Source organism: Gigantopelta aegis, chromosome 2 (assembly GCF_016097555.1).
Source record: "Gigantopelta aegis isolate Gae_Host chromosome 2, Gae_host_genome, whole genome shotgun sequence".
NCBI lineage: Eukaryota > Metazoa > Mollusca > Gastropoda > Neomphalida > Peltospiridae > Gigantopelta > Gigantopelta aegis.
This window is the reverse complement of record NC_054700.1, coordinates 9,744,445-9,761,475: the sequence shown is the minus strand read 5'-3', so window position 1 is coordinate 9,761,475 and position 17,031 is coordinate 9,744,445. Positions and strand designations below refer to the sequence as shown.

Here is a 17,031-nt window from a genome sequence, read left to right as displayed (position 1 = left end):
TACAACACTTGGAGAAAAGTAAAATCATAAATGGGTGAATGGATGTATGAATGAACGAAGTAAGGAAGGGAGGAAGGAAGGAACAAACGAACGAATGAACGAAACAATTAATATATTAATGAATGATTGATTGAATGAATGATTGAATGAATGAATGAATGTATGTATGACTGACTGACTGACTGACTGACTGACTGACTGACTGACTGACTGACTGACTGACTGACTGACTGACTGACTGACTGACTGACTGACTGACTGACTGACTGACTGACTGACTGACTGACTGACTGATTGATTGAATGAATGAATGAAAGAACGAACGAACGAACGAACGAAGGAACGAACGAACGAACACACGCACGAACTAACGAATAGTTTAATAATGTTTCACAGGTCCGTGTTTGCAGAAGGGTTGAGACTGGTGAAGCGCCCAAACCTTGAACTGGTGCTAAACGTGGACGGTCTCCTCGGCTCTTTCTTTATAGTGAGTCTGATTTTACACAACACCTTATCAAACCTCTGTCTGAAGTTCTGACTGAAAATGCTGTAGAGAATCGGGTTGGCCGCGGAGTTGATGTACGCGACGATCATAACGAACACTCGAAACGTCCAGCTGTCGTGGAAGTGTCTCCTGTTGAACGTGTCATAAAACAGCAGGACCTGGTTCGGGGAGTAGCTGACAAAGTACACCATTACACTCATTATCAGCATCTTGACGACTCCCTTCCGCGCTTGAACGGCTTCTGACGTCCTTTCTTTCGCGAATCCGTTTTCGTCCAGGACCGTTTGTCTTCGATGCAGCTTTTCAGAACCCAAGAATAGTTGCTTGGAGACAATGGCGTACAGTGTCATCTGGATGGCGAGCGGTATGATGTAGAACAATGCGAACTCGACGTACTTGAAAATCAGGTTGTAGAAGTCGTGGTCGACTGGGAACGTTATCACGCAGTACAGCGTTTTCATCGTTGGATGGCCCTTCTTCACTTGGTTAAAGAGCAGAGTTGGGATGCCGGAAAGAACCGCAAACGGCCAGACGCAAGCCACCACAAAGGCAATTCGACGACGGTTGCACAGAATATGCGCCCTAATAGGGTAAATTATTCCAATAAATCTGAAAAAAGAAGATATAATCAAAATACGTTTTTGTATATATAAAAAATACATAATATATTTAATAAAGTAAGCTTAATGGATACGTAACGTCCCCAATAGATTGATGTTCAAAGACACAAAGGTCTTCTTCTTTTAATCATTCAATGAGAGAGAGAGAGAGAGAGAGAGAGAGAGAGAGAGAGAGAGAGAGAGAGAGAGAGAGAGGGGGGGGGGGGGGGGGGGGGCGGGGGAGGGAGAGAGATACATGGGTCCCCTGACCCTTTATTTGAAAATAAATTTAATTGAATCGTGGTCTAAAGATGAGTTCAATGGAAATAAATTCGGTTACTTGTTGTATGTCCTAAATCTCATGATGTAAATTATACACATTTTAACAATGTATAACCGAATCTACTACACATGCCAGTGTATGTAAGGTCGATATAAGCACGTACATTCGTTCGTCTAGGAATAGTGATGAAACGTACATGAGAAATTTCCTTTAGTGATGTCATCCCCAATCTGTCACGTAATACTACGAGTAGTCGACTGGCTGCGTTATAAGACAGAAAAAGTAAAGTTTGTTTTGATTAACGACACCACTAGAACACACTGATTAATTAATCATAGGCTATTGGCTGTCAAACATTTGATATTTCTGACTCATAGTCATCAGAGGAAATTCGATACACTTTTCGTAATGCAGCAAAGGATCGTTTATATGCACAGACAGGAAAGCACATACCACGGTATGTGGCCACTTGTGGTGCACTGGTTGGAACGAGAACAAATTCAATTAGTTGAATGGATCCATCGAGCACCTCAAGTGAGCACTCAACCGACTGAGCTAAATCCCGCCCCTTTAAGGCAAAAGTAAAAAAGTAAAGTTTGTTTTATATAACGACGCCGCTGGAGCACATTGATTTTTTATCTTATCATCGGCTATTGGACGTCAAACATATGGTCATTCTGACACTGTTTTTAGAGGAAACCCGCTGTCGCCACATAGGCTACTCTTTTTACGACAGGCAGCAAGGGATCTTTTATTTGCGCTTCCCACAGGCAGGATAGCACAAACCATGGCCTTTGTTGAACCAGTTATGGATCACTGGTCGGTGCAAGTGGTTTACACCTACCCATTGAGCCTTGCGGAGCACTCACTCAGGGTTTGGAGTCGGTATCTCGATTAAAAATCCCATGCCTCGACTGTGATCCGAACCCAGTACCTACCAGCCTGTAGACCGATGGCCTGCCACGACGCCACCGAGGCCGGTTTAAGACAAAAGATTAACTTTCAAGATCTATCTTTCATTACCCCTAGCAATCTCTCTCTCTCTCTCTCTCTCTCTCTCTCTCTCTCTCTCTCTCTCTCTCTCTCTCTCTCTCTCTCTCTCTCTCTCTCTCTCCCACTTTGTGTGTGTGCGTATTTCTTTGTGAGTCTGTGTGTGTGCGTGCGTGCGTGTGTATGTGTATGTGTGTGAGTGTGTACGTGTGTGTGTGTGTCTGTGTGTGCGTGTGTATTTCTGTGAGTCTGTGTGTGCGTGCGTGCGTGCGTGCGTGTGTGAGTCTGTGTACGTGTGTGTGTGTGAGTCTGTGTGTGCGTGTGTATTTCTGTGTGAGTATGTGTGTGTGCGTGCGTGCGTGCGTATGTGTACGTGTGTGTGTGAGTCTGTGTACGTGTGTGTGTGAGTCTGTGTGTGCGTGTGTATGTCTGTCGGTGCACACACATGATATCGTGCTTGAATCTCAATTGGATACAAATACGAATATCAAACTAAAGGTGATCATTCTCTCCGCCATAATCGTATCAAGATCACAATTATAGACTGATATTGACCTAGGCAATGCGGGGTTTAACTATAGACTCAGTGTAAATCAAACAGTCCCATTCGCTCTGGTCAACCAATCTTGATTGATTTCCAAGCTGTGAGGCTTCACCAAGGAATCAAGGGGATAAGTAAACCCTGTATTCCACAACTCCTGGAACCTGTTCAACAGATGTCTTTGCCACCCCTGCTGTCGATTCCAGTAAACAGGCGGTGCTCTATTTGTACTGTAAACTGACGGCCATGAGAATAAGGGAGATCTTTAACAAAAGACTCGATAATACGTCGTTTGTCTAGATTTCCGTATTTACTGATCAGTGTTGGCGGTCATTTTGGCATTTGTTTTCCGTATGTCCACAATCGATTTTGGGAAGGAAACAACCTCTATCCACAAAAGACGAAGAAGAAGGGAAGACGATGATGATGAAGAAGAAATAGTAGTAGTAGAAGAAGAAATACACCAAAGAAAAAAGATCAAAACATGATACATGCATGCTTAGATGATATACACATATAGATATATATATATAGATATATATATATATATATATATATATATATATATATATATATATATGTAGGTAGGTAGGTAGGTAGGTTGGCAGTGCGCCAGTGTGTTAATATCTATGTATGTAATAGTCAACCTCGACATACATACAATATATAGATATTCATACATCAATACATACTAGCCAGTGCCAGGTTTGACCACTGTTTCATGTACGTAAGCGGGATCGACCGCGTAGCTTGTAGGCCCCATGCATATAGTTAAGTTAAAGAGCATAATTTTTATGGAATGAATGGATGCATGTTTAACGACACCCCAGCACAAAAAAATACATATCGGCTGTTGTGTGTCACAAATGATAACTATATGAACACATTCCTTTTTATGGATACCTCGATAGATCTGAATATATCGTGGCAAGTCTGCAAGTTGCGGGTGATTCGATGCCATAGATTCGAGTCCTATCAACGGCATGTGACAACTTGTGAGGCCAGAAAGGATTTAGTTATCCCCTGCGCCAGTGCGTTAATATCTATGCATGTAATAGTCAAACCTTACATACACACCAGATATTCATACATCAATGCATACAGTATTTAGATATTCATTAGAGCTGGAAGGTATTGAAATTCGCGGTTCGGTATCGATATCGGTATTTTTGAGATGATTTACCTCGGTATCGGTACGGTGTATTCGGTATTGACACAATACTGATATGGAGTTCTATTTTCGGTATATTCGGCTTTAAATGCATGGCTGTGTTATAGCTCACCCGCTAATTTCATCTAAATACAATTAAATTCCATACACACGGCTCTCGTCTGATTTATACCAACCCATTTTGCGTTCGTCAGATATATTATTCGGTATTTTGAAATTTGCTCGGTACGTAAATGGGTATTGACATAATACAGATACCGAACGGTATATACGGTATACCGCCCAGCTCTAATATTCATATACCAATACACATAAACCCAGACATGCGCACACAAAGGCTATTCTGCCGATTACAGATCTAATAGTTCGCCGGCTTGACAAATCCAACGCGGTCAGTTTCCCACTCATAGGAATCATTTGTGACCCGAAAGTACAACTAATTAATGGGGAACGGGACTTGCTAAATCATTACTTGGGTCCACGGGCACAGACCAATCAATAATATTGGCGATCTTGCACTCAATCTTACCATTCCGCTTGAAATCTGGACAACTCTAATGGCCACGGTGGTAACGACACCAGCCTTAACAGGTGGCCAGGGATAAAGCGTAATTAAGACGGAGCATAGACCCGGGTGACACGGAGGTCAAGGTCGCGTTCTCTAGTGGGAACGTCCCGGGGATTAATTGATCAAATCTACGATCGTTTAATTGCTACATATTAGTCGTTGGGGCGTAGTAATGTACGGATATGTATTTCACTCATGAAGCTTTGGCGTAATTAATTTCCGATTGGATCTGGATTTAAGAATCAGAAACCTCAGTAGTGACGCACGCACACACAAACACACGATGATCATGTATGTATTGATGTATGTATGTATGTATGTATGTATGTATGTATGTATGTATGTGTGTATGTATGTATGTATGTATGTATGTATTTAAGAATGAATGAACGCACTGGCTCAGGAATGTTTTAAAAACTAAAAAAAATTTATTTTCTAATTTTGCCCCAGGGATTCGAAATTGATTTTAAATTGACCGTTGTGATATACAAAATATAACTATTTTTCGATCTTGTTTTAAATTTATTTGGCTAGTACTATGTTTGTGTTTTTTAAAAAATTGTTAGGAAAGGGATAACAACAAACCAACCACTGAAAAATGCACTGGCTTAGAGGCTTAAGCGGCGTGTAGTCGGGTGGAGACTAAGATATCCTTGAGACTTGGATTTTTTTCTATATGCAATAACCGGACGCGCTGTAATAGGGTTTTTCATAAGTTTACCAATATCAACGCTACGTCGACTGTAAATTATTGGAAAAATTATTTTATCTCTTTTTACAGATTTACCAGATTCAACGTTGATTCCAAACGGCTGTTTTGTCTGTAATGTACGAATCCAGAAGGCCTTTCGTTCAAGTCTCAAGAGGTTTGTTTTGTCTTTTGAACCAAGTATCAGGGGTTGTTCAATTGGAATTATTTCAAAATTTTCATCTAACGAATAGTCAGGTAGATTGAAGTGATTGGCGACAGGGGTGTCAACTTGTCACGGGGATCCTATAACACCCGTAACTGAATGAAACACGATTATCCAAATATCTCTCCCTACTGTATATCTATTAGATCTCTCTGTAACGGGCAGTTATACCCGCGTGGCTCGTCTCTAGGTATGATCAGAGATACGATCTTATATATATATATATATATATATATATATATATATATATATATATATATATATATATATATATATATATATATATATATAGCACGATTAGTTCACTAGAAACACAACAAAACACAATACACTTTGGAATCTGTATTAACACTACGCTGACAAATGTACTTGCCGCAGTAGTTAATTAACAGCAACAATATAATAACAACCCAGAACTAATCACTTAATTAGTTAATCACTAGGTGTCTAGTTTACACAATATTCTAATCACTTCACCGTGATACAACACACACACGTGTGATAATTGAGAAACGCTGCCAGGGGAACTTAATTAATAAAGGAATTACAACTCTATTCCTAACTGGTTAATTTTTAATTAACCCTTATCTACTCATTCAGTAACCTTGTAATACAGAATTAATACTGGTACATATCCCAATAAAGACAATAACCTACAGTTTACCTAGGTCCTCTAGGATGACTGGCTAGGCTTTAATATTTTAGAACAGTGAAGCCTACAATTTACTTCGTCAGATTACCGGAGACACTGTCTAAATAATATTGGTATAATACAGTATTAAAATATTTAAAGTCACATCAATCACATCAAGGTTATACAACAGAGCAGAAATAAATATATTTACCAAGTCCGGTCTGAACTAATATATATGTATATATGTAATATAGAACGTTTAGTTCACTAGAAAACACAACAAAACACAATACACTTTGGAATCTGTATTAATCTACGCTGACAAATGTACTGCCGCAGTAGTTAATTAAGAACAACAAATAGTAACAACTCAGAACTGATCACTTAATTAGTTAATCACTAGGTGTCTAGTTTATACAATATTCTAATCACTTCACCGTGACACAACACCCACACGTGTGATAATTGAGAAACGCTTCCAGGGGAACTTAATTAATAAAGGAATTACAAGTCTATTCCTAATTGGTTAATTTTTAATTAACCCTTATCTACTCATTAAGTAACCTTGTAATACAGAATTAATACTGGTACCTATCACAATAAAGACAATAACATACAGTTTACCTAGGTCCTCTAGGATGACTGGATAAACCTTATATATATTAGAACAGTGAGCCTACAATTTACTGCATCAGATGACCGGCAGCACCGTCTAAATAATATTGGTATAATACAGTATTAAAATATTTAAAGTCACATCAATCACATCAAGGTTATACATAGAGCAGAAAATATATAATTACCAAGTCCAAACCGACGCGCTCCCTGGTAGCCTTCCAATATGTTTCTCCCCGATATCTCTAAATCCTATCTATTTATTACAAAATCCGAATATCGCCTGGGGGCACAAGGCGGCACCGAATACCTACAAGTGATATGTCCACAGCGACCAAGACGGCATCGCTTTCTTAGAAGCCTACACTGGTCGTCGCCTAGTTCACCAGCAATACCCCGATCGTACCGAACTAGCGGAGGTATTACGTAACTACTGGCCACATGGCCTCCGCACCTCGTCTGGGTATTACGTAACAAAGTGCCCACCTGGGCTTAAGTGCATATTGGGACTGCACACGGCCCTCTAAAACAATTAACATCGCCACAGGCGAAAAGAAATTAAGAGCATGTTCCGTCACACAATTTCATGCCGAATATCATACTTGTGAGAAACTGCTCTAATTCTCAGTTGGTTTTGCGTTTGTCCTACGTACTGCTTTTTACATAAATTGCAGGTGATTTGATATACTACATTTTTCGAATCACAGTTCATGTCTGTCCGAATTTAATATTCAATTTTGGTCTTGTTGACTTTTGAAAGTCGACTGCGTTTTAAGTAAGTTGTGAAGTCTACACCTGGTTTTGGCACAAGTAGTAGAGGAGCCAGTGCTTATTTGAGGTGATTGGTTATGCTGAAGTTTGTATGGTTTATAGTCTTCAGTTGCCCTAAAGGGATTTTCTAATTCTCGAACAGTTTCAGATTTAATTTTTCTTAAAAACCGTTTTGAATATCCCCTAGGTTTTAAAGCACTAAATAAAAGTGAACAAGCCTCATTGAAATTCTGTTTGTTACTCGAATTTCTGTGAAATCTAATAATCTGAGATTTAACAATGCCTTTAAAGGTGTGGCATGGGTGAAAAGACTTGCAGTGGAGAAGTTGGTGTGTGTCTGTGGGTTTGAAAAACACTTTGTAGTCTAGGTAACCTGATGTTTCAAACTGTGTACCTTTATAAATTGTTACATCCAAAAAGTCAACTGATTTATCTGATGTGGTGGCCTTAAGTTTGATACTGTCATCCTGTTGATTTATTAGCTCAAAAAAGTTCCAAAATTCTTGTTTAGAATGTGGCCAAATGATAAGTATATCGTCGAGATATCTGAGGTACAAAAGAGGTGTTTTACTCGATTTCTTTAAAGCAGCCTCTTCCCATTCGGCGACATAGATAGATGCAAAGTTTGGACTAAAACGTTTGCCCATAGCACAACCACACACTTGCTGATACATTTCTCCATCAAACTCAAAATCATTTCCTTTTAGGCTTAATTCTAACAGCTCAATAATGTTCGTATCTGGTCTGTTTGTATCTGGGTACTCTCGAATGCTCTCTTAACTGAATCAATGCCCGCATCAATACCTATGTTGGTGTACATGGAGTCAATATCAAGGGTAACCAAGAATGAATCTTTTGGGATTTTGGTTTTTGATAATTTTGATAAAAGATCTTCAGTGTTTTTCACAAAGCTTTCATGTCTATTTGCAATTGGTTTTAAGTGAAAGTCTATGTATTCTGAAATATTGTACGATTCTGATCCACAGTCTGAAATGATTGGACGACCGGGTGGTGTGTTAATATCGGTCCATGTATCGACTGGCTTGTGGATTTTTGGAAGTAAATAAAATTTATGGGTTTGTGATTGTGACCTGGCTTCTAAATATTTTACTTGTTTTTTTATTTATATGTCCCTGATCTTTTAGACAGTGAATAATTGCATTGAACTTTTTACAATTTTCAGGCCAAATAGCTTTGTCTAATTTTTTGTAGTACTTTGAATTATTAAGCTGTCGATGGGCTTCCCGGATATAGTTCTCCCTTGATAGAATGACAGTGGCTGACCCTTTATCTGCAGGTTTTATAACAATTTTGCGGTTTTTGCGTAGTTTGGTGAGAGCACGACGTTCCATGACAGAAAGATTTTGCTGATTTGTGTAAACTGTCATATCACCCAATTTTTCCACTATCCTTTTATGAGCTTTAATGATTTCAGGATCTACACTAGAATTTGGGGGTAACCAGCCGGAGTTTTCCGTGAATGGGATTTTTTCTCCAGTTGAACGCCGAAAATAGTCGGCCAGTTTCATTTTGTGGTCAAAAACTGCCGTATCCATTACACCATTGTCAAGTTTAGCCTCTAAGCCTGTTTTTGGTTGGGGGGGGGGGGGGGGGGACAAAATTCAAACCCCTGTCCAGTAATGATTTTTCAGCGGATGTTAGAAGGTTAGTGTCACCAGTTAGGTTAACAATGTTAGTTCTTAGTCCTAAATCATGATGGACATTACCCTTTCCCGCCTTAGGTTAAATTTAAGTACCTCATCCAACTGCGATACAGTTTATTGACAGTTGTTTCTGTCCAGTGAATGTTGTCCTGCCCAACCTCAAAATCACATGCGTGAAGCGCAGGTATAAGTTTGATATCCCTCATTGTTTTTGCAGCCAAATTTATTTGGTTGAGGCAGGTATTTTGACTAGCCAAAAGTCTGTCCGAAAAGTTAAGCTCGATAAAAAGTATTTTTGACCTAGGGAAACGTTTCCGAATCGAGCTTATCATGTTTCGCAACTAATTTATTGCACTGGTTGGATTTTGATCTTTTGAGTTTATACCAATGTTAAGAACAATGGTAGGTAGGTAGGTAGGTTGGCAGTGCGCCAGTGTGTTAATATCTACGTATGTAATAGTCAAACGCGACATACATACAATATATAGATATTCATACATCAATACATACTAGCCAGTGCCAGGTCTGCCCACTGTTTCATGCACGTAAGCGGGGGTCAAGGTCGCGTTTTCTAGTGGGAACATCCCGGGGATTAATTGATCAAATCTACGATCGTTTAATTGCTATATATTAGTCGTTGGGGCGTAGTAATGTACGTGTATGTATTTCACTCATGAAGTTTGGCGTAATTAATTTCCGATTGGATCTGGATTTAAGAATCAGAAACCTCAGTAGTGACGCACGCACACACAAACACACGATGATCATGTATGTATTGATGTATGAATATCTATATATTGTATGTATGTCGAGGTTGACAATTATATACATAGATATTAACGCACAGGCGCAGGGGATAATTAAATCCTTTCTGGCCTCACAAATTGTCCCATGCCGTTGCTGGGACTCGAACTTGTGGCACCGATTCGCCCGCAAATTGCAAGACTAACCACGATACGCTCTGAGCTATCGAAGCTTCCATAAAAAGGAAGCTCTTTTAACTCAACCATATGCATGGGGCCTACAATCTACGCGGTCGATCCCGCTTACGTGCATGAAACAGTGGGCATACCTGGCACTGGCTAGTATGTATTGATGTATGAATATCTATATATTGTATGTATGTCGAGGTTGACTATTACATACATAGATATTAACGCACTGGCGCAGGGGATAATCAAATCCTTTCTGGCCTCAAAAATTGTCCGATGCCGTTGCTGGGACTCGAACCTGTGGCGCCGATTCGCCCGCAAATTGCAAGACTAACCACGATACGCTCTGAGCTATCGAAGCTTCCATAAAAAGGAAGTTTCTTTAACTCAACCATATGCATGGGGCCTACAATCTACGCGGTCGATCCCGCTTAAGTGCATGAAACAGTGGGCAGACCTGGCACTGGCTAGTATGTATTGATGTATGAATATTTATATATTGTATGTATGTCGAGGTTGACTATTACATACATAGATATTAACGCACTGGCGCAGGGGATAATTAAATACTTACATACATATATATTAACGCACTGGCACTGTATGTATGTATGTATTGATGTATGAATATCTATATATTGTATGTATGTCGAGGTTGACTATTACATACATAGATATTAACGCAAATTGCAAGACTAACCACGATACGCTCTGAGCTATCGAAGCTTCCATGTATGTATCTGTGTATGTATGTGTGTATGTGTGTATCTATGTGTGTATGTGTGTATGTATGTATGTATATATGTATATATGTATGTATGTATGTATCTATGTGTGTATGTATGTATGTGTGTATGTGTGTATGTATGTATTTATGTATGTATGTATGTATGTATGTATGTATGTATGTATGTATGTATGTATGTATGTATGTATGTATGTATGTATGTATGTGTGTATGTATGTATGTATGTATGTATGTATTTAAGAATGAATGAACGCACTGGCTCAGGAATGTTTTAAAAACTAAAAAATTGTTATTTTCTAATTTTGCCCCAGGGATTCGAAATTGATTTTAAATTGACCGTTGTGATATACAAAATATAACTGTTTTTCGGTCAGTCTTGTTTTAAATTTATTTGGCTAGTACTATGTTTTGTTTACAGCCGGATACGATGTATTTGTTTTAAAAAAAAATTTGTTAGGAAAGGAATAACAACAAACCAACCACTGAAAAATGGACCGGCTTAGAGGCTTAGACGCAGGCTTAGCCGGCGTGTAGTCGGGTGGAGACTAAGATATCCTTGAGACTTGGATTTTTTCTGTATGCAATAACCGGACGTGCTGTAATAGGGTTTTTCATAACAGTTTGCAGATTTAAAAACTCCTCCTTCATAAGTTTACCAATATCAACGCTACGTCGACTGTAAATTATTGGAAAAATTATTTTATCTCTTTTTACAGCTTTACCAGATTCAACGTTGATTCCAAACGGCTGTTTTGTCTGTAATGTACGAATCCAAAAGGCCTCTCGTTCAAGTCTCAAGAGGTCTGTTTCGTCTTTTGAACCAAGTATCGGGGGTTGTTCAGTTGTATGTATGTACGTATGTATGTGTGTGTGTATGTATGTACATGTATGTATGTGTGTATGTATCTATGTGTGTGTATGTATGTATGTATGTGTATGTATGTGTGTATATGTGTATATGTATGTGTGTATATGTGTGTGCGTGCGCCCACTTTTTGGCACCTTACGCCACTGAATGTGCTCTAGTGGTGTCATTAACCAAACAAACTTTCTTATTTTTGGCTACATATGACCTTGTTTCATGTTTGAACTTTCTTGATATGAGACGGCCCCTGTAACTGTGTGAAAGGCGGAATCATCCGGTGGGCGATCACGTGACCTACGTCACGATATAGGTCAACGAGCTTTGTAATTCTTTCGATGGAGTGTCCCGAAATTTAGCTGAATGTGGGTGTTGTCAGATTTCTTGCTGTAGTGTGTTTATTAGTGATTAATATGTGGAATATTTTTTTCAAATCAAGTAACTCGAAAATGATCGATGTAGAGGTATTTGACGTCAAACATAGGATTGTTGTGGTATTAGAGCGGGAATCTTTGACTACCGTGTGGTGGGCAGCGATTGCCCGAAAATTACAGAGCTTGGCTGTAAGGGATGAATATCTGTTCAAATAACCGTCTAGCCCTCTACAGTCAGAGTACTCGGGCTACGTCCGCGTGATATTTGAGAGTGCGTGACGTTAACCGAAAAACCGACCAGTACATCCACGCAATTAACGAATACTATGTTCTGTTTGACAAGGCTGCACTAGACCTAACAGTCAATTATTCGTGCAATTCATGGTGTAATACCGAGTATCGTGTCAAATTATGAATGGAGACAATGCCATTGGAAGTAGCAGGATAAAGCCACGGTCACACATAAGTTTGCGGATGATTTGTTTTTGTTCATACTCCGATGAACGTAAACGAAATAACAGAAACTCCTTATAATTACATTTGGAATATAGTGTGTGAAATAACGCACGCAATTGTGGCTACGATTGATGTCTTAGATTTTAAAATTAAAAAAATACTTGCCATCGGGTTCACACAACGTAATCATTTGGTGGCCCGAGTTTAAAAATAACTGGACTCGGGCATCGGACCACCGTATTCTAGAACCAATGCATACTGCTCATAAACAATAACGCTCAATAAGACAAACTACAAATATTAATGACGTTGTCGGAAATGACATGCCCCGACAAGGTTATTTTTACTACGTTCATTGAGAAATGAACAGACTCGTGCTGCTACGGATGGACCGATGGGATGACGTTGAATTGTAATGACTATAACAGAAATTTTCTTTCTCAAATATTAGTACGAAAATAACTATAAATGAAATGATACTTGGAGTGTGGACTAATGACGTTACCCGAGGCATGTTAAGGAAGTCGGACGCTCCCTAGACTGAGTGTTGCGCCTGTCATTAAAAGGACATTCCTGAGTTTGTTGCATTGTAAGATGTTTCCGAATAATAAAATATATCCACGATTAAACTTACATATTAAATATATTTTCTAGTTTAGAATATCAGTTTCTGTATATTCAGTGTGTTTCTGGTCGTCTAGAAATTGTTTAGAAAATAAAATGAAATTTAACCTAGTAAAAATATTAGAACGATCAGAAACACGTTTAATATACAGCCACTAATATTTTATGTATTTACAATCGCTAAAAAGGCTCAGTTAGTCGATAACATATTAAACGTTGCAGCAAACTGAGAAATGTCCCTTTAAAGGGAATACGATGGAATATGATACAATGGAACCCAGTGACTTTCCTCGCTATCCTGAATACGCCACAGACGCTTTCTATATACCTCCCCAACAATGAACTTTAGTTTATTACATTTCGTTTCAACGCTATCCTGGGCACACACCTCAGCTAGCTGGGTTGTCTGTCCAGGACAGCGGGTTAGTTGTTAGTTGGTTAGTGGTTAGTGGTTAGTTGTTAGTTGTTAGTTGTTAGTTGGTTAGTGGTTAGTGGTTAGTTGTTAGTTGGTTAGTGGTTAGTGGTTAGTTGTTAGTTGGTTAGTGGTTAGTGGTTAGTTGTTAGTTGGTTAGTGGTTAGTGGTTAGTTGTTAGTTGGTTAGTTGTTAGTTGTTAGTTGTTAGTTGGTTAGTGGTTAGTTGTTAGTTGGTTAGTGGTTAGTGGTTAGTTGTTAGTTGGTTAGTGGTTAGTGGTTAGTTGTTAGTTGGTTAGTGGTTAGTTGTTAGTTGGTTAGTGGTTAGTGGTTAGTTGTTAGTTGGTTAGTTGTTAGTTGGTTAGTGGTTAGTTGTTAGTTGGTTAGTGGTTAGTGGTTAGTTGTTAGTTGGTTAGTGGTTAGTGGTTAGTGGTTAGTTGGTTAGTGGTTAGTGGTTAGTTGGTTAGTTGGTTAGTTGTTAGTTGGTTAGTTGTTAGTTGTTAGTTGGTTAGTGGTTAGTGGTTAGTGGTTAGTTGTTAGTTGTTAGTGGTTAGTTGGTTAGTTGGTAGTTGGTAGTTGGTAGTTGGTTAGTTGTTAGTTGTTAGTTGTTAGTTGGTTAGTTGTTAGTTGGTAGTTGTTAGTTGGTAGTTGGTTAGTTGTTAGTTGGTTAGTTGGTTAGTTGGTTAGTTTTTAGTTGTTAGTTGTTAGTTTTTTAGTTGGTTAGTTGTTAGTTGTTAGTTGGTTAGTTGGTTAGTTGTTAGTTGTTAGTTGGTTAGTTGTTAGTTGGTTAGTTGTTAGTTGTTAGTTGTTAGTTGGTTAGTGGTTAGTGAGAGAAGAGGGTGTGGTGATCTTACACCTACCCAGTGAGTCGTTAAAACTCGATGTATTAAGAAAACTATTTATTTTACTGTGTAAAGTTAAAGTTTGTTTTGCCTAACGACACCACTAGAGCACACTGATTAATTAATCATCGGCTAGTGGAGATCAAATATCTGGTAATTCTGACCCAGAGAAAACCCACTACAGTTTTTCCACTAGCAGCAAGGGATCTTTTATATGCACTTTCCCACAGATGTGGCTCGATCCTGCGACGCAATCACTTCAGGCGAGCACTCAACCGACTGAGCTAAATCCCCCCCCCCCCCCCCCCCCCCCCCCAAGTATAAGGAGTATAATAAAGAAACAGTATAATACACCTCACACATCAAAGTAAGTATATCTTTAAAAATTGTATAGAAATCAAAGTCTTTTGTTTTTTTTTAAATAAAATTAATTCTGGGTTGAATTTAAAAGAGTGGTCCTTTTTTGTTATGTCCAAAACACATTTACTTTTCTTCTTACGTCACATCAAACTGAAATTAATTATACTTTTACAGTGATCATGTAGCTATCGTAGCCAGCCATAAGCCCAGACCTTTCACCCATTGAGTACACGTGGGACATCATCGGACTACGGCTACGACTACGTCAACATCAGCCAACCAACTTGGATGAATTAGGCGCTGCTCTCCAAGAGGAATCCACCAGGATTCCCCAACACCTTGGTGGACACCTTTCCTCAGGAGCATGCCACGTTGGATTCGTGCGTGCTTGGCGAACCGCGGGGTTTTTACCCGCCACTAGAGCAAATATCGAAAACGTCAAGTTCACAAGCACCACACCCTGTTACGTATCAGTGTCTCCTCCGGACCTACATCACTATACTGGCTATACTCTTTAATGCCAATCTCTTGTGTTTTACCATTAATTATTATTGCAATAAAAATTAATACATCTCTGTTATATTGTGTTATATTTGAATATCCTGTACTTATTTTGAACACTATATACATTTACAATGATCATGGAGCTGGGGAGGACTATAAGTATTGTTTATGTCGTGATGCGACTGGTATTCAGATGCATCAACAATCACCCCATCAGTCGCATTCGTCCAACGGCGGTGTAACGCGATTAAAATGCTATATCAATAAAAATCCAGAATAGCCACGTTCACGTTTAAATAATCACAATTCTGCCCAGAAGAGCGTTCCGATAGTTTTAATCGACTCGGCTTTACATGATTTCGCAGAGGCGGATGTAGTTTTCTATCGTCTTTTAGGGAGGAGGTAAATAACATACCATCAGCATTTTAAATTACACTAACATACATTATTATTATTATACACACGACAATCTTCTCTAGAAATATCCATGACAATAAGATAATAACCCCTCCCCTCCCACCGAAAGGAAGGAACGAAATGTTTTATTTAACGACTCACTCAGCACATTTTATTTACGGTTATATGGCGTCAGACATATGGTTAAGGATTACACAGATATTGAGAGAGGATCTGGATCTGTCTTTAATTTGTTTCTGCCGTTAGCTGATATCCGTCTTGAAATGAATACGTCATAATTGTGACGCACGTCTGACCAGCTTATGATAAATATCAATATATTACATGTACATACATTGGTAAGCGTACAGTATTGTATAACAACGGTTTCAACGAGGGATGCCGAAGCTACATTATAAAATACCTGTGGAACAGTCTTGGTGTTATCGCCAGTCTAAAGCAAGCAAACAGACAAATTTGTTTCATTTAACGACACCATTAAAACAAAATATTGATAATGAGAGAGAGAGAGAGAGAGAGAGAGAGAGAGAGAGAGAGAGAGAGAGAGAGAGAGAGAGAGAGAGAGAGAGAGACGCACACACAGGCAGACAGACATACAGAGACACAGAGAGACAGAACTTTAACCAAAACATCCAACACACATACACAAACATCAACAGTATGCACACACCCACGTGGCCTAACGTTCCCTTACCTTTCCACACAAATCGAGACTAGAGTCATGACCGAGGCGTACAGCGCCACGACCAGCACGAATCGGTTGACCTTGCACGACAGGTGGTCCAGGATCCAGCCCCGGTTGATCATGAACTGTATGATCTCCGGGATCCCGAACACCATGATCAACAGGTCCGCAACGGCCAGGTTCGTGATGAGAAGGTTCGTCACCGAGGCCCGCATCTTCCTGTCGCACACGACGGCGTAGATGACGAGGAAGTTGCCAGTGATGCCGATGACTCCGATGACGAAGAAGAGCAGGCTGAAGCACACAAGCTCTGGAATCCCGGCGGCTGGGAGGTCCTCCATTTCGCCGAGCGTCCCAGACAGGTTTGTCAGATTGGCGGGGGTCGAAACGTTGTCCATTTCCCCTGGAAGATTACCTGCCGCGGAAACATTTGCTCTCGAGTCTACGTAATTCATGTTTCAGATGTTAATATGGTAGTTTAAAAAGGTTTGTTGATGTAGTTGAACCTTGACCAACAGCTGGAAAAGAAAAAACAAATATGGTCATATTTCTGCTAAATCA

The 17,031-nt window shown here is 39.4% G+C and overlaps 1 protein-coding gene across 1 annotated transcript; it reads right to left on the bottom strand.

Moving 5' to 3' along the window:
* Nucleotides 1-390: 390 nt before the first annotated feature.
* On the bottom strand, nucleotides 391-16,787 carry LOC121379007 (neuropeptide receptor 15-like). The gene is made up of 2 exons (XM_041507440.1): nucleotides 16,480-16,787; nucleotides 391-1,114 (listed from the first exon to the last, which is right to left on the bottom strand). Exons 1-2 carry the CDS (start codon nucleotides 16,683-16,685, stop codon nucleotides 391-393), a joined length of 930 nt encoding a protein of 309 aa, XP_041363374.1. The 5' UTR covers nucleotides 16,686-16,787.
* Nucleotides 16,788-17,031: the final 244 nt, after the last annotated feature.

What these genes read in the sequence shown, in the direction of transcription:
- LOC121379007 (XM_041507440.1), bottom strand. Translation starts at nt 16,685, where the DNA reads ATGCGGGCCTCGGTGACGAACCTTCTCATCACGAACCTGGCCGTTGCG. An exon ending in GTCTCGATTTGTGTGGAAAG is followed by an intron (nt 1,115 to 16,479) that starts GTAAGGGAACGT and finishes TTCTTTTTTCAG; the next exon opens with ATTTATTGGAATAATTTACC.